General features: G+C 43.6%; 1 protein-coding gene across 1 annotated transcript in view; it reads right to left on the reverse strand.

Moving 5' to 3' along the window:
* Positions 1-22,020, reverse strand: part of RNF2 (ring finger protein 2) — a 42,427-nt gene extending 20,407 nt beyond the window's left edge. Inside the window, exons 1-4 of the mRNA XM_033960062.1 lie at positions 21,408-22,020; positions 12,671-12,759; positions 9,387-9,547; positions 2,364-2,579 (exon numbers count right to left, since the gene is read on the reverse strand). Coding sequence (XP_033815953.1) covers positions 2,364-2,579; positions 9,387-9,547; positions 12,671-12,757 — 464 coding nt within the window. The 5' untranslated portion in view covers positions 12,758-12,759; positions 21,408-22,020. The remainder of the gene's footprint in view (positions 1-2,363; positions 2,580-9,386; positions 9,548-12,670; positions 12,760-21,407) is intronic.
* Positions 22,021-22,956: the final 936 nt, after the last annotated feature.

Consider the following 22,956-nt stretch of genomic DNA (forward strand, 5'->3'; position numbering starts at 1 on the left):
CGAGACCTCATACTGGGGTCCTTTTACTAAGGCATGCGCTAAATCGGCCAGCCGTGCCTTAGATTTCAAGAATTTCTGAAAGCTAACCAACTCGTATGACTTATATGAGAGCTCCACAAGGCAAATTTCATAGGCAACTGGGATGCCATCTTTTTTATATGTTTGTCTTCCTATATTTTGTAATATTTATCACTTTGTACATCGCTTAGAATTCGGAATAAGCGATTAATCAAAATAAATAAATAATAATAATGCCCAAATTTGACAAAACAGTAAGTATTGGCTGGGTGGAGTAGCATGCCGACTGGGATTCCCTTAGGCCTTGCTAGCTGAAGAAAATAAAATGGACTGGGCAGAGGGGAGCAAAGCTCATGCTGTAGCTTTCTGACAATCTTCTTCCTATTCCTTAAGGTCGGCACTGCGAGCACTTTTCAAAACATGTTACGAGATCAGCCTTGAATGTGTTGGCACATGACCACGGGTTTAGAATTTACCTAGGGCACTTGGTACCCTTATACTGGCCCTGCGGACCTGGTTATGTTATTCAGAATCAGAAGGTTGCATTTTCAAGAGGCTTTGGTTAAGAAATCAAGCAATGAGCGCGATTTTTCACAGGGTAACAGGTAACCTTTTAGCCTGTTCCAACCATCCAACTGGGGTTTTTTTTTTTTTTCTCTTGAAAGCCAGGAGTTAGCATCCAAACATGTTTTTTAAAGGGTTTCAGCTAAAACTAAAATCTGTGAACAAAATTTGAAACCAAGCACACACCACAACCCTGAAGTGACTCCTCCCCCCCCCACCTCCCCAAAGCCTACTTAGCACATGTTTTTGGTTGAGCAGTCTAGTGGTGTAGTTGGGGCAGAATAATCCCCAGTTGCTCCTGCATGCTGTCATAATGGCTGCTGTGACCTCTAGTGGCAGTCTTGAGTGTGTAAATTAGGCTGGAGGAGAGCTGCTCAACATGACACAAAATTTCAGTTATGGCCTCTACTAGGAGGATAAATCTGTACTCCAAAATGAAGACAGTGAATTGGTCAGTATTATCATGAAAAATGTGTATACCAAGCAAATAACACCCCCTGGAAAAACAGAAAAAGACTATTTTTTAGCAAACTCTCCAGCCCTCGGTTTAGATCTCACAGATGGGTAATATCTCATCATGACCAGCAGGTGGAGACTGAGACAAAACTTTGGAATAGTACATAATAGGTGACTCTCCCTATATCCATCAGTCTTCTCTCAGTCTCAGCAGGTGTCAGTGAGTTGTACCCATCTCCCTTGGTTAGGGGCTGTTGGAATTTGTTTAGGGCTCCTAGTCTCCGTTTTTGTGCCAGACTGAGCTTTAGGAACTGCAGTCAACTTGTAGGTGGATTGAAGCTCAACAGTTCTCAGTCTCCATCTGCTGGTTGGAGTGCGAAAATACCCATCTGTGCCAGTCTAGAGGGGCGCTATGGAAGTAGCCATTAAAACCTATCCTTCATACAATCCAACAAAACCAGGGCTGTGGAGTCGGTAAAAAAATGTACCGACTCCAGCTTCAAAATAAAACAAATTAACAATATAAAAAAAGTTATATTTACCAGCACTTTAGATCTAGAACACAAAATTTAAAAAGCCTAATATTAGTAGGAGTTAGCAGAACAATAGAGGAGTCAAAGTCAAAGGTTTGGTGTATCAACTCCAAAGCTCTGCACAAAACACATAAATGTGAAAAATATCATTGTTCATAAAAAAAACCACCACCCAAAACAACCTGATAGGGCTATGTGGTTGTTAGAAACATACCAGTTTTACCCTCCACCGCTTTATTTCCCTGTATGCGTCATAGGGAACATGCGTGTCTCCCTATGACACACATGCACCGATAGCCATGGGATTCTTGGAGTTATCTCCATGCCTGACGAATAATTTTGGGTCACGACCAAGTAAAAGCAGAAAGCTAGGACACACACCTCCATATTCAAAAAACATTCCTATATATTTTTAAGCTTGCTTGCCAAAAGAGTTAATACTATCTATGATTTGTCACTGCTGCCTAGCCAAAAACCTAAGGGACTAGTTTCACTTTTTAGCTAACAGAATTTGATGGTCACTTCATAACATTTGTTGAGATCTCATTAGGAACTTAATGGAAACAGGCCAGAACAGGGGCTCTCAGTGCTAAACATGGAGGGCCACAAACAGGTCTAGCTTTCAGTGTATCCACAGCTAATATTCATCAGATGCATTTGCACGCACAACGATTCCTCTGAAAAACGGACCCAACTGTGGTTCTCATAATTGTCAGCTTTAGTCATATGCAAAGTGGAAGACTTCTCAGGTCATTTGAGCTGTCTCAGAATGTGCTGTCAGCAGTGCCATACCTGTTCATTGCCTGTATTTTCAGCCCTTCCTCAATGCTGTGGCTCAGAGCCTGCTGGTTGTTGTGCTTGCTGATTCTTGCCAGTACACGCTCCTGATGGGCTTCATACTCATCGCGGCTTGGATATATTTTGCTGATGAGCGCATCAAAATTCGGATCTGGCCGGAGGGATCTTTTAGAAACAAGTTTTTTCCGACAGGTGGGACATTCTTTGTTTCTAATGAAGAGGAAAGGAAGGAGTAGGGCATGTTAGCATTCTTAGTGGGTATCTCTGCTCTTCACATTGGATCTTAAGAGATACAACATCTCAAATTACCTCACTCATAAAATCTTTTGGATAATTACCAAGAGTGCATGCAGACACAATAATGGACTGGGTGGAACACTGGTCTGATCCAGTTTTACAGTTCCCATATTATATTAAAAAGTCTTCCTAAGCATTGTGCTGTCATTCTTGAAGTAGTAACAGGGACAGATTCTTCAAACTATGGGGAACCACAAGTACAAGGGGCACTCGGCGAAATTGAAAGGGGACAGGTTTAGAACAAATGCTAGGAAGCTCTTCTTTACTCAGAGGGTGGTGGACACAAGGACGCGCTCCCGGAGGTTGTGATAGGGCAGAGCACGCTACTGGGGGGTTCAAGGAAAGTTTAGATAAATTCCTGAAGGATAAGGGGATTGAGGAGTATAGATAGAAAGTAGAGATAGGTTATAGGAAAGTCGGGGACCACTTTAACAGGTCATGGACCTGATGGGTCGCCGCTGGTGCGGATCGCTGGGCTCGATGGACCTCTGGTCTTGACCCAGTGGAGGCAAGTTCTTATGTTCTTAACTGTGAGAAAGCTACTGGTCTCTGAAGTGTCCCATCAACCACTCAAAGGATTTCTTTCTATGCTCCCTTCACTATATGGTACCCCAAATAGAGACTGTCTCTTGTACTGGATCATAGTAACTGCTGCAACACTGGATACACAACACTCCCATCATGTAGTTCTCCCGTTCCTCTCACTGTCAGGTCTAGTTCTCACACTCCCATCCCCTTTCTAACTTAGTTTTGTAAGCTGCTTAGACACTTTATTTTGATAAGCGGGATAGTAAATCTCTTATTAAACTTGATAGCTAAAAAGCTTATGAGACCTTATTAGCTGTAAGACTCAAAGTGCCACCTTTACAACACACTAAAATGACACCAGCTCCAAGAAAAATATCTCGATTCGGGCTTCCTACTGAACAGCATGACCAAACCATGGGGTCCTTTCACTAAGCAAAAAAACGGCCTTAGTGAGCACACTTACACAGGTCGTTCCCACACGGTAAGGCCATTTTTACCACAGCCCATAAAAATGTCTTATTCGCTCTTTTTTGTATTATGGCTATGCATTAATGTTCTCATTAGTGTACGGCCATTTTAAAAAATGACCGTGTAAGCACTGACACACATTTTGTAGGTATTCTTGAGTTAAACCAGGGGTCTCAAAGTTCCTCCTCGAGGGCTGGAATCCAGTCAGGTTTTCAGGGTTTCCCCAATGAATATGCATGAGATCTATGTGCATGCACTGCTTTCAATGCATATTCATTGGGGAAATCCCAAAAACCCGACTGGATTGCGGCCCTCAAGGAGGGACTTTGAGATCCCTGAGTTAAACCAACTAGTGCAGGAATGCTCAATAACCATAATGACCCTTCAGAACTCTTTTTTTTTTTTTTTTAGCTGGTGGACACAACAATGAAATCAACGTCACAATGTGCAGCAGCCTCAAGGAAAGCAAACTGAATGTTGGGTATTATTAAGAAGGGTATTACAACAAGGAAAAAGGAAGTCATCATGCCACTGTATCGCGCGATGGTGCGCCCGCATCTGGAGTACTGTGTCCAATATTGGTCGCCGTACCTCAAGAAGGACATGGCGATACTAGAGAGGGTTCAGAGAAGAGCGACGAAAATGATAAAAGGTATGGAAAACCTTTCATACGCAGACAGGTTAGAAAGGCTGGGACTCTTCTCCCTTCAGAAGCGGAGACTCAGAGGAGACATGATAGAGACCTTCAAGATCATGAAGGGCATAGAGAAGTTAGAAAGGGACAGATTCTTCAGCCTATTGGGAACCACAAGAACAAGGGGGCACTAGGAGAAATTGAAAGGGGACAGGTTTAGAACCAATGCTAGGAAATTCTTTTTCACTCAGAGGGTGGTGGACACCTGGAATGCGCTTCCAGAGGTTGTGATAGGACAGAGTACACTACTGGGTTTCAAAGAAGGATTGGATAAATTCCTGAAGGATACGGGGATTGAGGGATATAGATAGGTTATGAAAGGGTATAGATAGAAGACAAGGGGTATTAAAGGATTTAGACAAGGATCACCTTACAGGTCATGGACCCGATGGGCCGCCGCGGGAGCGGACTGCTGGGCGCAATGGACCTCTGGTCTGACCCAGCGGAGGCAACTTATGTTCAGAATTACTGCAGGACACCTAAGCGCATCCCATGATGCTCCATTTTTAGCTGCTTTAGGCATGCGTTAACACCTAGTATAGCTTAGTAAAGGGCTCCTATGGGACCTACCCCATCTGATCATTTTAAAAGGGAAAGGAAAGCAGACCCTAGTATGGAAAAAAAAATTTACATACTGAAATTCAAATATGAAATCGTCAACATGAAAAACAACATTTATGCCCATGACAGTGCTATAATAAAAGTATATTAAATAAATAAATAATTAGCATTATTTGTACATTAATATTCAAAACATCTTGCTTCGCTGTCGAAAATACAGCAGTTACACAAAACCGCACGCACATCAGCTCTCAACACTACAATAAACTAAACTAAACAACACAAAAATAATTACCAAATGAATTTAATTAGTAGGGTTCTCACGTCTACATTTATGTAAATGCCATTGTTCCAAGTACTTTGACTGTTATATGATGACTATGTCAGGGGTGTCAAAGTCGGTCCTCGAGGGCCGGAATCCAGTCGGGTTTTCAGGATTTCCCCAATGAATCTGCATGAGATCTATTTGCATGCACTGCTTTCAATGCATATTCATTGGGGAAATCCTGAAAACCTGACTGGATTCCGGCCCTCGAGGACCGACTTCGACACCTGTGGCCTAGATTCACTAAACCTACCGATCCTGTAACGACAATCGCAAAAACCAGTTTTACTGGTTTTGTGATCGTTCCGACCCGATTCACTAAACAGCTGCTCGATCAGTCTCCTCTCCGATCCACCCATGCAAATTAGTAAAACCCCCATGCAAAATAGCCCAAGCGACTGATTCACTAACAATTGCTTGGCTATTTTGAATCGGGTTTTTACTATCCTAAAACCCCGACTGCTGCAGACCTGTCGGTAACTTTGTTACCTTTAGCAAAGAAGGAGGTTATTTCTATCATCTGGATAATCCCTTCTCCTTTGCTATAAATAATTTGATACATGGGGGTTGATGTTTTAAGGCTTTATTCTGTAATAACTTCATGGTAACTGTGTTACCAACAGGTCTGCTGGTTTTTTGACAGGCCTGCCTGTCTTTTATTCTTTTTTTCCATGGCACAGATATTTTGCGTGTTATACATGCAAAATATCTGCCCCATAAAAAAAAAATGAATACAAGACAGGGGCAGACCTATCAAAAAACCCCAAACAAACAAACAAACAAAAAAAACAAACACCGCCCCCCCCCCCCCCCCCGACGCACAAATGGCAGGAAGGATGTCGACTCCCTCCTGCCACCCGATGCTTCCCCAACACGCCGCTTAAAAATATGGCAGAAGGGATACCGACTTCCGCCTGCCATCAGGCCCACTCCCGACTGCCCCCCCCCCAAAAAAATAAAAAAATCCCCCTCCCCGTAGGGAGCAGGAGAGGTGCTCAGTCCCTCCTGCTCCGTATGGCTCCAGCGACAACCAGTCTTCAGGAGCAGGAGGAAAAGCAAAATCCTTTTGTTCCTCCCTGGGCCATGATGCAATGCCGTCATTAGGCCCCGCCCCAGTGCATCATGTGATGCATGGAGAGGGCCCTAAGACCCTGATTGGCTCAGGCGCTAAGGGCTCTTTCTTCCATTTGTTTAACAAATCGCGTACTTCCTTAGGCTCAACCCTAAGCAAGTCCCTGATTGGCTCAGGCGCCTCGGGCTCTTGGGAGGGGCGCAAGGCCCCTTCCCATGCATCACATGATGCACTGGGGCGGGCCTAAGGCCAGCACTGCGTCGCAGCCTGGGGAGAAGCATGAGCAGAAGGACTTTGTGGTTCCTCCTGCTCCCGAAGACTGGCTGTCGCTGGAGCCATTCGGAGCAGGAGAGACTGAGCACCCCTCCTGCTCCCAACAGGTACGGGGAGTGGAACGGGAGGGGGGCGTTCATTTGGGGGTTTTTTTGGGGGGTGGCAGTCATGAGTGGGCCCAATTGCAGGAGGGAGTCAGAATCCCTCCTGCCATTTTTTTGCAGCGGCAGAGGTGGGCATTTTGGTTTGAGGAGGGGGCACTTTTTTTTTTTTTTTAATAAAATCGGGCAGTTATTTTGCGTGTGTAATACACACAAAATATCTACCCGATTAAAAAAAAAAAAAAAAAAAAGGAAAAAAAACCCGGCAGAAGCCCTGACAGCAGTGATAGGAGGCTGTTTCTCCTGTCACTACTGTCAGGGCTCTGCCCCAACTCAACCGCTCACCGAGCAATTGAGTCGGGAGTTTGCATGCATAAAAAGATAGTGAATCAATCACTGTTTTAAAATCGGCCATATTTAGTGAATCTGGGCCTCTGCTGTTCTAAAAAAAAAAAAAAAAAAAAAAAAAAAATATTCCTTTGTACCAAATACTCTCATGGGTACTGCAAGCCCCTTATTGCCTGAACCTACTTGTATCTCCTTATTTGGTACTGATTAAAATGTCATCCTTCAAAAAGGGCTGCATTAAAGGAAAAACAACAAAAGGTAACACAGGAAATATAGATGGAAACACTGAGCAAACTGTCCTCTCTAGCTGTGAGAATTCACATCAAGAGGAAAGACGGAAGGTTTGAGGTGAGCGACGGCGCCTATGACAATTCTTGTCAAAGCTTTCTGCCTTGAGATGTTAAAAGAAGCAGAGAAATGCTACTTCATAGAGCTGTGAACTGAAATAGTCTGTACCCTCCAAGGAGTGGCCTAGTGTATGCAATTTTTTTTTTTTTCGTGTGAGCAATTGTAAAGCCCAACAATTTTTGATTTCAGTATTAACAAGGCATGTCTGTTTACAGCGCACACACAAAAATTCATCACACATATACTAATCGATTTAGCTTAATTAATTTTTTATAGTTTGCATGCTGTTTTAGAGTTGAGTCAATATTTTTGAGAGAGGAAGAGGAAGAGAAGAGACAGAGAGACAGGCAGGTAGTCTCCGCCGGGTTCAGTAAGTTTCTTTGCTAACGTGCCGCGAAGGTAAGGGGGAGGGAGGGAGATTCTCGGGCCGCTGAAGGGCGGTGAAGTATCGAGAGGGAAGGGTGGATGTGACGGGGACATGGCGGTGAAGGGGACGGTGGTCCGGTGACTGAGACAGATTTTTTTTCCCCGTGTCATTCTCTAAGAGAGGGACCCCTTCAATCCTGCCTATAAGTTAAGTAAACCTGTTAAAACTTGCCACAGGTGCAGTGACAATTGCAAGTTTAAAAATCAGTACCTTGTTTGGACATTTTTTGAAGTTTCTTGAAGTGGTTTTTTGCATAATACCTTTGAAGGCAGTGATTAAACATTTTTCATAAGAGGAAGGTAAACTCTTTCCCCAAGGGAGGTCTCAAAACCTTCCCTTCAGACTTTCAAATCTCTGATCTTTCTCATAAATTTGTTTGATCACCCTTCACTGGTTTACCATTTATAAGGCCAGTTTTTTTTGGTGTGTATTCTCTATGAGAGAACATTATTTTTGCCCAAGACAACATTTTGCTTTTTCCACTGTATTTTTTTTTTTTTTTTTTTAACATATTGTAGACTCTATGGGCCTGATTCTGTATAGGATGCCCCGGTCTCAGCCGCCGCCTAAGAGGCACTTCTTTAGGCTGTTTTTCAGGCTTAAAGAAGTGACCTTTATGGATTCTAAGATCTCCAAGTTCCCAGATGTTTCAAAATTAACTCAATCCAGAAGGAAAGGGTTCCTGGAAATGAACACCGCAGACAATAGACTGAAAAACAGTGAGCTGGGTTCATTTCCAGGAATATACTGCTTTATGCATATTTATAAAAAAGTATAAATAAAGAAAAAATGGTCCATCTAGCCCAGTATCCCATCTTCACAGAAGACAATCCAAGCCACAAGTACCTGGCATAAACCAAAATAGTCACAGCATTCCATGACACCGATCCAGGGCAAGCAGTGGCTTCTCTGCCGTTTTCCTTCGATTCAGGTGTCACTGAATCAAAGAAAAAACTGCAGATAAGTTATTTGAGTATTTAAAGACTTGAGTTTTGGTACTGAAAAAAAAAATTTCTAAATTTAAAATATTGAAGATAAAAAAATGGGATCAATGAAGAGTTGAGTTGTACGATTCAAGATATTATCTCTGGCCGCTATCTGAAGATCCTTTATAATTGTAACGGCACGAGTTGCTAAGTCCTGAGACTGTTGCATGGTGACCGAAATTAATGAAGGGATATTCTTATGTTCAAACATCAAATTGAGGAATCTCGTTAACACTGTAATAACCAATAAAACCAGCAACAACTAAATAATCCAAAACACTACTTACTCGATGAAAATATAAAATAAAATAAAAATTTACATGCCGGAAGTGTACAATGGACTGTTTTGCAGTGAATATTTATGCGTCCTTTGTCTACAATGGCTCTAAAAGCTAGGCTAATTAATATGCATATTTTGAATGTCCTTGAACTTCAAACCTGTCTAGGGTTTACTTCTTGAGCATCTCTTAGCCACGGGTACCATTTCCACCAGCATCAAGGAGGTACACCACCATCAGCCTTCATCCATCCACTAGCAAGCTCTCCCTGCCCCAACAACACATAGAAAGGCCGACACTTAACTACTGACCCACTGCGTAGCGCGGTGATGATGCAGTCTGCGCAGAAGCGGTGCAGGCACTCCTTGGTGGTCATAGTGTTCTTCAGCATGTCCAGACAGATAGGGCACATGAGCTCACTGTGCAGGCTCCTCGGGGACACCACAATCTCCAGCCCATCCGTTATTGCTTCCTGCAAGAGAAGGAGAAAACAAAGAGTCACAGCATCAGAACCATCCGCACATTAATTCATGCTAAGTTGGTGAAGGCGGCGTGGTCTGAATTTTTATAAAAATTTGTTTCTAACCCATCTCCATATGATGTAAAAATCAGATTGTACAGCGCTGTATTTACAATGTCCATCAGGACCAAAGCTACTCCAGATGGCAAAGATGTAGCAGGTGTTCTTCAAGGACAGCAGACATTCTCATATGTGGGGATATCATCCTTAGAATCCAGTACAGACACTACCAAGATCAGTCACTTTATATTTTTATGCAGTGCACATAATGCATGAGTGCATGGGGGTGCCTTCTCATCCAATGACAGTTCACGAGACCATCAGTTCAGTAACAAAGCTAAGAAGCCAACTAAAGAAATTGCGCAGGATGTGAAACCATATGCCTTATGTCGTCAAAGAATACCTGTTACAGGTAAATAAATCTTTGCTTTCTCCAAGGACAAGCAGGAATAATATTCTCAAAATGTGGGAATCCGAAGGAGAACGAATATATAAATATGATCCTGGCAAAACACAAGAGGGATGAAGGGGAAGTTAGCGCTCGGGAAGAAAACAGATTTTGCAGAACTGCTTCTCCAAACTATCACTTCTGGAGTATTGTTCCAAACAATAGTGAGACGTAAAGGTATGTATTGAGGACCAAATAGCTGCTTTGCAGATGTCCTCAATAGATGCAGAGAGGAAATGAGCTACCAAACTAGCCATAGCTCGGCATTGTGGGCTGTTACATGGCTCTGGAGTGTCAGCCTAGCTCGAGTATAAGTGAAGGAGATACAGCCAGATAGCCAAGCAGTAACAGAACGCCGAGTCTGTTAGAAGTCAAAAGCTAGGAGGATTTAGTCCAGTCCAAGTAGTATGCCAGAGCACATTTGCTGTCCAAGGTATGAAGAGCTGCCTTGCTAGGATGCTTATGCAGTTTTGGAAAGAAAACAGGCAGAACTACGAGATGAAATTCTGAAACAACTTTAGGTAGGAATTTTGGATGAGTTTGAAGTACCACTGTTGTGGTAGAATCTTGTGGAGGGAGGATCAGATACAAGAGCTTGAAGTTTATTTAAAAAGCATGCAGAGATGAGGGCAATGAGGAAAACGACTTTCCAAGTGAACTGAAAGTGGCTCAATGCAAGCAGTATCACATTAAGATCCCAAGGAACAGATGGAGGCTTGATAGGTGGTTTTACATGGAATAGGCCTTTCATGAAATGGGCTATCAAGGGGAGAAAAGAGTTTTTTTGTCCAAGATATTCTGCTTTCCCGTTAAATAAACTGCTCTGAAAAGTGTTGCCACGAGCAGTTGCCTAATTCAAAACCTCTACTTCTTCCATGCAAAGCTAGTGAAATCCGGTGCCCCCTTGTTTGTTCAGGTAGAATATGGCAACTTGACTGTCTATATGGACAAGGATTACCTGTTGGAGAAGAGAGTCCTAGAATGTTTTGAGCACTGCAAGAAAATTGTGGAGGCTGTCTAGATGAGTACCCCATCCTAATATTGACGTATCTATGGTTAGAAGTTTTGTGATAGGAGGGTGGCTGGAAGGGAAGACCTCGTGTGAGATTGTGAGGAATCATTCACCATTGGAGAGAGTGACGGAGGTCCGAGGTGACTTTGGAGCAGACAGATGTCCATTGGGTCGACAGGGTCCATTGTGGAACTCTGTAGGTAAAGATGTGCCAATGGAGTGACATGTACCACAGACACCATGTGACCAAGAAGGCACAATATCTAATGTGTGGAAGTGCATTGAAGGGAACAGACTGTTTGACACAGATGAATGAGAGGCATAACCAGTAAAAGAAAGAAGGTGCTGATGCCTCTGTACAGGTCATTGGTGAGGCCCCACTTGGAGTATTGTGCTCAGTTTTGGAGACTGTATCTGGTGAAGGACATAAGACTTGAAGCGATCCAGAGGAGGGTGACGAAAATGGTAAGAGGTTTGTGCCAAAAGATGTACGAGAGACTGGAAGCCCTGAATATGTATACCCCAGAGAAAAGGAGGGACAGGGGAGATATAATTCAGATGTTCAAATACCTGAAAGGTATTTTCCAGAGAAAGGAAAATGGTAAAACCAGAGGACATAATTTGAAGTTGAGGAGTGGTAGACTCAAGAGTAATGTAAGAAAATTCTTCTTTATGGAGAGGGTGGATGATGCCTGGAATGCGTTCCTGAGGGAGGTGGTGGAGAGGAAAACAGTGACAGAGTTAAAAAAAAAAAAAAAAAAAGCATGGGATGAACACAGAGGATCTTGAATCAGAAAATAATGGTAAATATTGAAGAACTAAGGCCAGTACTGGGCAGACTTGCACAGTCTGTGTCCGTATGTGGCCATTTGGTTGAGGATGGGCTGGGATGATTTAGATGGAAGCTTCAGTAGATGGAACCTAAGCACAGTACTGGGCAGTTTTGGGTTCTGGTCCAGAAATAGCTAAGAAGGAGGAAAACTTAAATTACAGCAGACTGGATGGACCATTCAGGTCTTTATCTGCTAACATCTACTATGTTACTATGAATGAGATTGTCCACTCTCTGCTTTGGTAGAAAAGCTTGACCCCTAGTAGTATCCAAAAGAGCCCCTATGAACCCCCAACATCTGAAAAGGTGTAGATGTGAATTTAGTAGTTGACTGCAAATCCAGGCAGCTCCAGGCGATGAGTTGTGGAATTGATGGCATGCTGAGCTGTTTGCAATGATGAAGTCTTGATCAACCAGTCGTCTTAAGTGAGGAAATGCGTGAAACCACTCTTTATATTAGAAACTTGTGAGTTCTTGCCGTTCATGGCTCTGCACGGAAGATCGCTCCTGCCCCGCTTCACTGCCAGACCACCAGATAAGGTGGAGAGGGGTCTGGGAGGCGGGGATGGGTCCGGGCTTAGAAACTCATGAATAACTGAAGTTGCGAGTCCTAAACCCATGAATTTGAGGGAGACGCGTAGCTTATAAAATCACCTCAATAAAATTACAAACAAACAATTCTCCAAGGAGTAATATTCAATTTCCCTCTATCCTCTCCCATTGCAACAACATTTTAAAAAGCTTCATAATCCAAGTAGCATATATCTGGTGTGCATTACAAACCTGAGGTGTCCTCTGTAACTCGTACAGGCTGAGCTCCCACGTTTTACTGAGTGGCTGCGTCCCGTTGGTCTGCACAGTCTGTGCCATCGCTGCAAATGAAAAGCAAGAATCAGAACAGTACACAAGACAGAATTTTTTAAATCATTCTGTACAGGCTACCGCTGAAAGCTCCTGCACAACACAAAACACTGCATTTCAAGCACAGCAGGAGTAAGCAGACTCTCGGCGCATGCAACTCATCGCTTAAATTCCTAGGCTAGTTGTCTTGCTCGTACCTTTAAGGAGCTGCAAGATGAGGGTAACCAAAGCATTGCTTGGCCACCAATACCTGGACGCTCAGAAGCACTTATGAGATCTTTAGCATTATTAGAAGCTGACCTCAGCCAAGGAAGTTCGTTGCAATGTCAGCTGAGGTAAAGGAGATGAAGCTGTGAGGTTTCACTTCAAGTTATCAAACAGAACCAACATATGTGCAGTGACAGAGATACAAGATAGGGTCCCTACCATTGGGAAAGCCAATTAAAAAGTTATATTGCAGTCCTTCCAAATAAAGAGCAAGCAAACAATTTTAGCAAGCATTGGTGCTGTTTCCCCCTGTATGACTAATCTTAAAGCCCGTGGCTCCAGAGAGGAGTGCAGGACAGTTTCAACACCTTTCAAGGCAAGTTAAAGGAAATTACTTTTTTCTTTCACACTAAAGAGTATGAGGTAAAGTCCCCCCCCCCTCCTACATATCTTATGCTTCCCTGAAAATTAATCAGAAGAGCATACCCTAAAGCAGTGATTCCCAACCCTGACCTGGAGGAACACCAGGCCAATCGGGTTTTCAGGCTAGCCCTAATGAATATGCATGAGAGAGATTTGCATAGGATGGAAGTGAGAGGCATGCAAATTTGCTTCATGCATATTCATTAGGGCAGTGATTCCCAACCCTGTCCTGGAGGAACACCAGGCCAATCGGGTTTTCAGGCTAGCCCTAATGAATATGCATGAGAGAGATTTGCATAGGATGGAAGTGAGAGGCATGCAAATTTGCTTCATGCATATTCATTAGGGCAGTGATTCCCAACCCTGTCCTGGAGGAACACCAGGCCAATCGGGTTTTCAGGCTAGCCCTAATGAATATGCATGAGAGAGATTTGCATACGATGGAAGTGATAGGCATGCAAATTTGCTTCATGCATATTCATTAGGGCTAGCCTGAAAACCCAATTGGCCTGGTGTTCCTCCAGGACAGGGTTGGGAACCACTGCCCTAAAGGGTCCAGCCATCCCAGAAACAAATGACAGCACCATATTCTTAGGATAAGCAGCATTAAATCCATTTTATTACTTGGGATTTAGCTAGGTATTTGGGGCATGGGTTTGCCACTGTTGGAAACAGGATACCGAGTTTGATGGACCTTTGGTCTAGCCCAGTATGGCAATTTTTATGTTTAATTTTCAAGCAGTTGCTCTGTCTGGAAATATTCCAAAAAGCATGGCAGGAAATAATGCTAAACAGAGATCCTTTGTAGAAGTCTTTTGCCCTGATTTCCTAAACCCAATTGACAATTCTGGGAATGCAAGAATTTATTTGCACGCAATCCTGGAGAGTTTGGCCTCTTGAAGGCAGCAGAGACCCTATTCCTGATGCAAAGATAACCCTCTCTAATCTCATTCCTGCTTAGAGCAATATGTGCCAAGGTAGTTAAAAAACTCCACTCTGCAAGAATTGATACCTTTAGCTGTTAGATGATGATGGATCAAAGTTATAGCTTCTTGAGGGACGTTCGTGTACAGCGCCGCCACGTCCAGCGTGGTTGATATTGCTCCAGGAGGGACATCTGTCAAGGACTGTAAGAGTGGAAGGCGTGGGATCCACGTGGGATCCCTACGAGGGTCGAGTTAAGGAACTAGGTCATTAGCATTCAGACTTAATGGGGTGGGTCAATAGAGTGGGCAGACTTGATGGGCTGTAGCCCTTTTCTGCCGTCATCTTTCTATGTTTCTAAGGCTGTAATAGCCAGCTGGATCCTTCAAAAAGGCATTCACACATAGACCTCACATGACTCATTCGACTGTTCCAACTTCATCTGTCCCTGCCCAAATCTGTACAAGATCCATCAGAGCCAGGATACATGAGCATGTTAAGTAGAATCCGTAAGGGAGTGATGGAGGCTCCCTTAGTAAACTGGAGGGATTTAACCCACCAGGTAGTGGATCTAAAATTCCTGGTAATCGCTACGGTCACCCTGCCTCGGGGAGGAGATTTGGCTGGAGTACTGTGGAGAAGTGAACAACGGTGAATTCACCGGCTCCAGTCAATTCACCCCCGAGGGCTTAAACAGAGAGGCGGAGTGGTGTGCTTTTTTTTTGTGACGCTCCCTTTGTTACGACCAGATCAAAGCACACAGCAATTCTTCAGTATCTGTCATTTCTAGTCTTGGTTTTAGTTTGGGGGTTCTGCTCTGGGTGAAAGTCGTTTTTTATCGAGGGCTTTACATTTTTGCAACGATTCCTTCGCATATAAAGATCGCCACCCCTTTGAATGAATGAGCTTTTGATGCCGTCTTTTCAACTAGGAGTGCTTTAGTCAGGGGAAGGGGGTAAAACGCGGACCTCACGGACCTGGCGGATCTAAACCCGCACGTCCTTAAAAATCTGAGGTCCGTGCCGTTTAGTTTCCGACAGACCTCGGTGACAATTTAGCGCTGACGGATCCTAATACTTTTCCCTCCCTATGCCGAGACGGATCCGTCAGCGCTAAATTGTCACCGAGGACTGTAAGAGTCAGAAACTAACTACAAACAGCACGGACCTCAGATTTTTAAGGACGGGCGGGTTTAGATCTGCGAGGTCCGTCAGGTCCGCGTTTTACCCCCTTCCCCTTTCGTCATACTAATGGTTGTGTACTTGATTTTGTGAAGAACATTTTAACTGTTTTTCGTCTATTATCATTTAAGCTTGGGCACTTTTTTCACTGCACGATTTTGTTTTGCCACAGGCACTGCATTTAAAAAATGTTTTGTTTTTTCCAGCTTCCTGATGTAGCCACAGCGAAACACAGGCTGTGTGACACGATTAAGATCTATACATGGTGTCAGCGACGACATATCACTGTTGTGGCCCCCACATACGAGTCTGCCCGGTATTGGCCTTAGTCCGCATCTACGCACTGCTCGACACATCAAACACACATGCAACCATTTAAGTTTTGATTTTCATACCATCCTTTTTGAATTCCACCACCTCCCTTGGGAGAGCATTACTCCTCAGTCTACCATCCCACATCCTCTACTTTTTATCATTTTCCCTTCTCTGGAAAAGATTTTTCTATATTAAAAACCTTTCTAATATTTAAATGTCTATTTATCTCCACTGTCTCTCCACTCCTCTAGAGTATACTGTACATTCAGGTCTTCCAGTCTCTTCTTATACGTCTTTAGGCGCAAGCCTTGTACCATTTGGATTGCATTCCTCTGGACAGATTCAAATTTTTATAATCTTCAACCATGGCCTTCAAAACTGAACATAATACTCCAAGTGGGGCCTCACCAGCAACTTGTACAGGGTCATCAACACCTCCTTTCTTCCGTTATGCCTCTCTCTGTACATAAAAACATAAGAAAAGCCTTACTGGGTCAGACCAATGGTCCATCAAGCCCAGTAGCTCGTTCTCACGGTTGCCAATCCAAGTCACTAGAACCTGGCCAAAACCCAAGGAGTAGCAATAGTCCATGGTACCGATCCAGGGCAAGCAGTGGCTCCCCCATGTCCTTCTCAATAACAAGACTATGGACTTTTCCTCCAGGAACTTGTCCAAATCTTTCTTAAAACCACCTACACTATCCGCTCTTACCACAACTTCTGGCAATGCGTTCCAGAGCTTAACTATTCTCCGAGTGAAAAAAATTTTCCTCTCATTGGTTTTAAAAGTATTTCTCTGTAACTTCGAGTTGTCCCCTAATCTTTGCAATTTTTGATGGCGTGAAAAATCAATCCACTTGTACCCGTTCTACTCCACTCAGGATTTTGTAGACTTCAATTATATCTCCCCTCAGATGTCTCTTTTCCAAGCTGAAGAGCCCTAACCGTTTTAGTCTTTCCTCATACGAGAGGAGTTTCATCCCCTTTATCATCTTGGTCGCTCTTTGTTTGAACTTCTCTAGCACCACTATATCTTTCTTGAGATGAGGAGACCAGAATTGAACGCAATACTCCAGATGAAGTTGCACCATGGAGCGATACAGGGGCATTATAACATTCTTAGTCTTGTTAGCCATCCCTTTTTTAAATAATTCCTAACATCCTGGTTGCTTTTTTGGCCGCCGCCACACATCGTATTGCCTACAATGATACCCAGATCTTTTTCTTGGGCACTAACCCCCCCCCCCCAAGGTGGACCCTAGCATCCGGTAACTGTGATTCAGGTTATTCTTTCCAATGTGCATCACTTTGCATTTGTCCACATTAAATTTCATCTGTCGTTTGGACGCCCAGTCTTCCAATTTTCTAAGGTCTGCATGCAATTTTTCACAATCTGCATGTGTTTTAACAACTTTGAACTGTTTAGTGTCATTTGCAAATTTAATCATTTCGCTCGTTCCAATTTCCAGATCATTTATAAATAAGTTAAATAGCACTTGTCCTAGTACAGACCACTGTGGCACTCCACTGTTTACTCTTCTCCATTGAGAAAAATTACCATTTAATCCAACCCCCTGTTTTTTATCGGATAACCAATTCCTAATCCACAACTGAACTTTGCCACCTATCCTGACACTTTAATTTTCTCAGGAGCCTCTCGTGAGGAAGTTTATCAAAAGCTTTCTGAAAATCTAGATACACTATATCAACCGACTCACCTTTATCCACACCTTCAAAGAAGTCAAGCAAATTGAAGAACTTCCTCGGCTGAATCCATGCTGACTACGTCTCATTAAATCATGTTTGTCTACGTGTTCCTTCTAGCCACAGCCACCATCTTGTCTAATTGTTTCATTGCCTTCAGATCCTCAGACACTATCACCCCAAGGCCCCCTCTCTCTGTCTGTGCAAATCAGCCTCGCACCTGCTAGCGTATATGGCTTCCTTGGATTTCTGATCCCCAAGGGCATCATTCTGCATTTCTTTGCAATGAATTTTAATCGTCAAACATTAGACCATTCTTCTAACTTCTGCAGATCCTTTTTCATGTTTTCTACTCCCGCCAGAGCAGGGGTCTCAAAGTCCCTCCTTGTGGGCCGCAATCCAGTCTGGTTTTCAGGATTTCCCCAATGAATATGCATAAGATCTATTTGCATGCACTGCTTTCAATGCATATTCCTTGGTGAAATCCTGAAAACCCAACTGGATTGTAGCCCTCAAGGAGGTACTTTGAGATCCCTGCTCCAGAATGTTTGTTACAAATCTTGGTACCATTTGCAAAAAAGACAAACCTTACCTTCTAACTAACTCTTCAGCAAAGTCACTCAAATATATATTGAATAGAACTGGCCCTAGCACCAATCCTTGAAGCACTCCACTACTCACCTTTCCTTACTGAGTAAATTCCATTAAATATCATGCCCTGATGTTTGTCAAACAGTTTCTAATCTAGTTCACCAATTTGGGTCCTAAGTTCAACCTGTCAAGTTTATTCTAACTAAACTAAACTTTGTATATCAGGTCATCTCCAAACAAGGAGCTCAACTTGGTTAAAAAAAAAAAAAAAAAAAAAGATGATGAAAAGACAGAAAGGGCCAGTAGGTCAAAGAGAGCAAGGCTAGGAGCGATTTCCAAAATGATTTGCAAACAGAACTGTCAAAGGCTCTGCTGAAATCTAATTAAATTTTATCCAGTGCATGTCCTTGATCCAATTCTCAGGTCACCCAGTCAAATAATTCAATGGTAATCATTTGGCACAATTTACCTTTGGTAAAATCATGTTGCTTTGGATCTTGTAGCCTACTGGATTCTAGGAAATTCAGGACCCCAAATGGAGTCACAAAATTTGCTTGGGGGGGGGGGGGTCACAACCTAGGAAGGCTATCCATAAGTATATCGTTATTCGGTATCTCCAGGGAAGGGTCACACAGCTTTATTTTGATGCGATCATGGGGTCACAGACCCACACAGATAGGGAAGCCTTGTGCTCATTTCCACTCTTTCAAGTCCAGCACTTAGGAGGCATACATATAGTTCTGCAAAGAGCTGAAAAACTAAACAAGAAAGTTTTTCTGTAACCATCCATGTATTCCCAATGTAAAATGGGAAATTAATGTATAATATTTTCATGCATTCAGACCATTACATTTAAGCATTCTGGCCCATCTTCATGTAAATAGCAGCATTCTAATCGCGTTACATGTGCATGCAGTCCACATATATAAATTTGCAAGTGCACGCAATCTACACATAAAACATTATATTTCCATGTTGATACACTGCATGAAGCTTCTAAAATGATCTCCAAGGTATGTTATGCTTGGTCAGATCAAAGGTCCATCGAGTCCAATACCCTGTTTCCAACAGTGGCTAATCCTGGTCATATGAACTATCATTTTAGTGTGCCATGTCCCACCTACTAATTTGTGTCATGTCTGCCTACTAATTCCAAATTCTGCATAGTCTATCAGATGTGTACACATGTGTGTTCCCCCCTTCCCCACATGGGTCATTCTAGGATTCTCACTCTTACTCAACACCTCACTCAAACCGCTCGTCTTTGCATCTACTGCTAGGACGCAAGACATGGAGGAAGAAAATGTAAACCATTCAGACTATTACAGCGTTAATAACATTGATGAAAGGTAGCAGGGATGTGGAAGGATTCGCACAATCACAATATCATCTTCTTGTTCTGTACCTAGGAGACCAATTGTTGACGACGAGGCCATAGTACTCAACTTAACCCTTCCGGCAAGGTTTGGATATCTGGCGCACCATCATTAAGGGCTCCTTTTACAAAGGTGCACTAGCGTTTTTAGCACGCGCGACCCGAAAAACTACCGCCTGCTCAAGAGGAGGCGGCATTTTAGCCGTCTTTGTAAAAGGAGCCCTAAATGATCCATTTTTGCCTTATCTCCCGTCTTTTCTACTTCCCTATAATCTTAAAACCCAACATAAAAGAAAGGTAACAAATTCTTTTGTTGATGGTACCGAGAAATCTCTTTCTAAAAACAGAACAAAACTGGTCAGCAATTCTACAAGTTCTTTTCCGTCTAACAGTGTCACCGGGGGAGAAGATAGATGTGCGAAGACTTATTTCTGGAATGTTTTCAAGGAAAAGTTGCAGAAGCATAGAAAATAATCGCAGAATACTCAAAATTGATACACGACACCAAACTGACAGTTCAACACAGGAAAGCTCAAAGTGGTAGCCAAACAACATATAAACAATATTGATATAGAAGCTCTTGAGGTAGGTGTTTAGATGGTAGCATTTGACATCACTACGAATTACAGGATAACAATTTATCTTCAACGTGTCACCGAAAGAGTCCCAACCCCCTCCAATTACCATAGGAACAACTCTTTGCAACACATCAATCTCTTCCCCAGTACAATCACAACTGTTACCACATACCGGCAACTCTTATCCTGTCCACGTGTATTATTATGCTTCTGTTACGTTGCTGTTTGTTTTATTCTGTTATGCTATATATTTTTTGATTGTGTTTTTATAATCGGCTTTAAGACCTTGAGGTATCAAGTTAATAAATCCAATCACATCACAATTTTTGGTGGGATCCCAGTTCTAGATCTGGATGCACTCAATTAATGAGACTGCTTGGCTTATGGTGCACCCACCACCGATTCAGCTGAATAAAGAAAAACCAATGTGACAGGCACTTGAAACTAATCCCTGTCTTAGTATATCTTGTCTTTCAATGAACTGGCAGAAAAATCAACAGCAGGCCTCAAATGCAGAACAATGGGATGATCTGGGGGACTCGGTTCTGGATCCCTCTGCGTTTGTAGAAGGCATAAAAGTTAACTTTTCAAAAGGATGAGGACAAAGGTATTAAAAATCAACACAAGAGACACACGATGGAATTTTTTTTTGGGGGGGGTGGAGGGAGGGGATTCCGTTTATCCTTTTGTTCTTTTTTTTTTCCGCGTTTCTTCGTTAAAAATCAACAGGAACCATCTCCCCCCCCCCCCCCCTAGAAACAGTGAGTTTGTTCAATACCAGGGGTGTTTAAGCAGCTCCTGAAACCCCAGAGCGGGCACTTTGAGCACCCCCCTGGCAGCAAGAGGAAGGAGGAGGCTCCCAGCACAGACTGACACAACTCAGCGGTGCTGAAGCCGTTTAAGAGGTCCGGGAGTTCAGCAGACCCGCTGTAAACACAGCTGCTGCTGTTGTTGCTGCCCCAATTGCGCACGCAATACAAGTCCTGGGAAATGCAAACGTAAAGCAGAGCCCAGCAAAGAGCAGGTAGGAGAAAGCAGGGGGGGGGGGGGGTTTGCACAATGCAATCGTCCCCGGGCTATTGTTAGAAAAGTCTTTGAGGAGTGAATGAATCTTGGGGGGGGGGAGGGGCTGATGCGGTGCGTACAGAGACTACGAGGCGGAGGGATCCAGAGAATAAAAAAAGGGGGGAGTGGTAGCGTTCCTGGGGGGGGGGGGGGGGAGAACCCCAGGAAAGAGGCAGAAGGGTACCAGCCGGGGAAAGAAAGGCGGGAGGCGAGCCCCTGCGTGCAATCAACACCTAGTCACGTGACACTAAATCCGGGAGACAGCACGCGCCCCCCCCCCCCCCCCCCCCACTCACCGTTCAGCGGCGGCAGAAAGTACCGGGGCTCCGACTCCAGCAGCTGTGCAATATGGCGAGAGGCAACTCCGCAATGCAGCTCGGGAAGAGGAGGAGGAGGAGGAGGGGGGGGGAGAGGAGGGAGGAGCGGTCCACCACACCCCCCTCCAACAAACGGAAACACTGTGACAGGACAAGAGAAACACCCGTGGCGGGGAGAACCAGACAAACGCACCCAGAAACCACTAATCACATTACCGCACGTGCTACAAGCAGCAGACAGAGAGAGGGGGAGCTCGCGCCGGCGAGGACCGCCCGACCTCCCCCGCCCGGCGCGGCCTCTCCGTCAAGGCACACACATAGCCAGAGCCAGGCAGACGCACGCGCCGCCCCACGCGCACAGAGCGGCGCCCGCCGCCAGGGCGGCGCACGCGCAGCCGCGCACGAGCCACAGCAGGGCGGAGGGCAGCAGGCGCTCGCAGAGCGCGGCGCACAGGGGCAGCGCCACGCACTGGCCCGCGAACAGCACGCACTGGCCCAGCCACACGCTCACGCACAGGCACAGGGCGGAGCTCGTGGCCAAGGCCACGCACTGACGGGCGAAGGCCGCCGCGAGCTGCCAGAGCCCCATCGCTGCTGCGGGGCCGCGAACAGTGCCCGGGGGTAGCGTTATATACGGACGCGCTGGTGACGTCAGATTTGGAGGGTCTAAAGCAGATAGCGGGAGAATAGAAGAATACAATGTTTAGATTATAGTATAACATTTTATTGAAGGAATCAAATAAATATACAATAATTTGATACAAAAAGATATTCATTACAATTAAATTCACAATAAAACATTTGCATACGCATTTTATCATTCCTCCAAAATATATTTTAATATATCTAAACTATTTTTTCCCTATATCAAGTTTCAAGTTTAATGTTTTTTTTATTAATCTCTTAATCGTATTTCTTTTTTTTTTCTTTTTTTTATTTATTTATTCAATTTTCAAAATTACAATTCAAGATTACACTTGTACAGAAAGCTTTAAGTCAGGAAAAAAAATCACAGCAATATTATAAATTCAAGATATCAATTAACTTAAATCAGCTCAAGTCCACAAAAGATCCAAAATGTAATTATAAACGGAAAAAACAAAGAAATATTATTAAGGAAAATAATGCAAGACAGCTGATAAGGACATCTTAATTATTCTATACTCCTCCATTCTTTTCCTTCTGAAGCCGAGAAAGAGATAGGAAAGTTGTCAGCTGGTAAGGCTCAAAGAAAACATATTTTTGGGAATTATATTGTATAACATTTACAAGGATAACACAGGAAAAAAGTTGCTCCAAGAGCTATTATTCCTGGTTTTAACATAAGAAACTCTTTTCTTCGCCTTTGTGTGTCCCTGGCTAAATCTGGGAACATTTGTATTTTGAGTCCCATAAATTCTTTCGCTCTATTTTTAAAGAAAAGTCTCAAAATCCAATCGTATTTCTAAGCGATGAACAATTTAAAATTACAATAACTGGGAGACAATACAATACAAAACTATGTATAACGACATAAGGGATTAAAAGT

This window comes from Geotrypetes seraphini, chromosome 10, assembly GCF_902459505.1.
Source record: "Geotrypetes seraphini chromosome 10, aGeoSer1.1, whole genome shotgun sequence".
Lineage (NCBI taxonomy): Eukaryota > Metazoa > Chordata > Amphibia > Gymnophiona > Dermophiidae > Geotrypetes > Geotrypetes seraphini.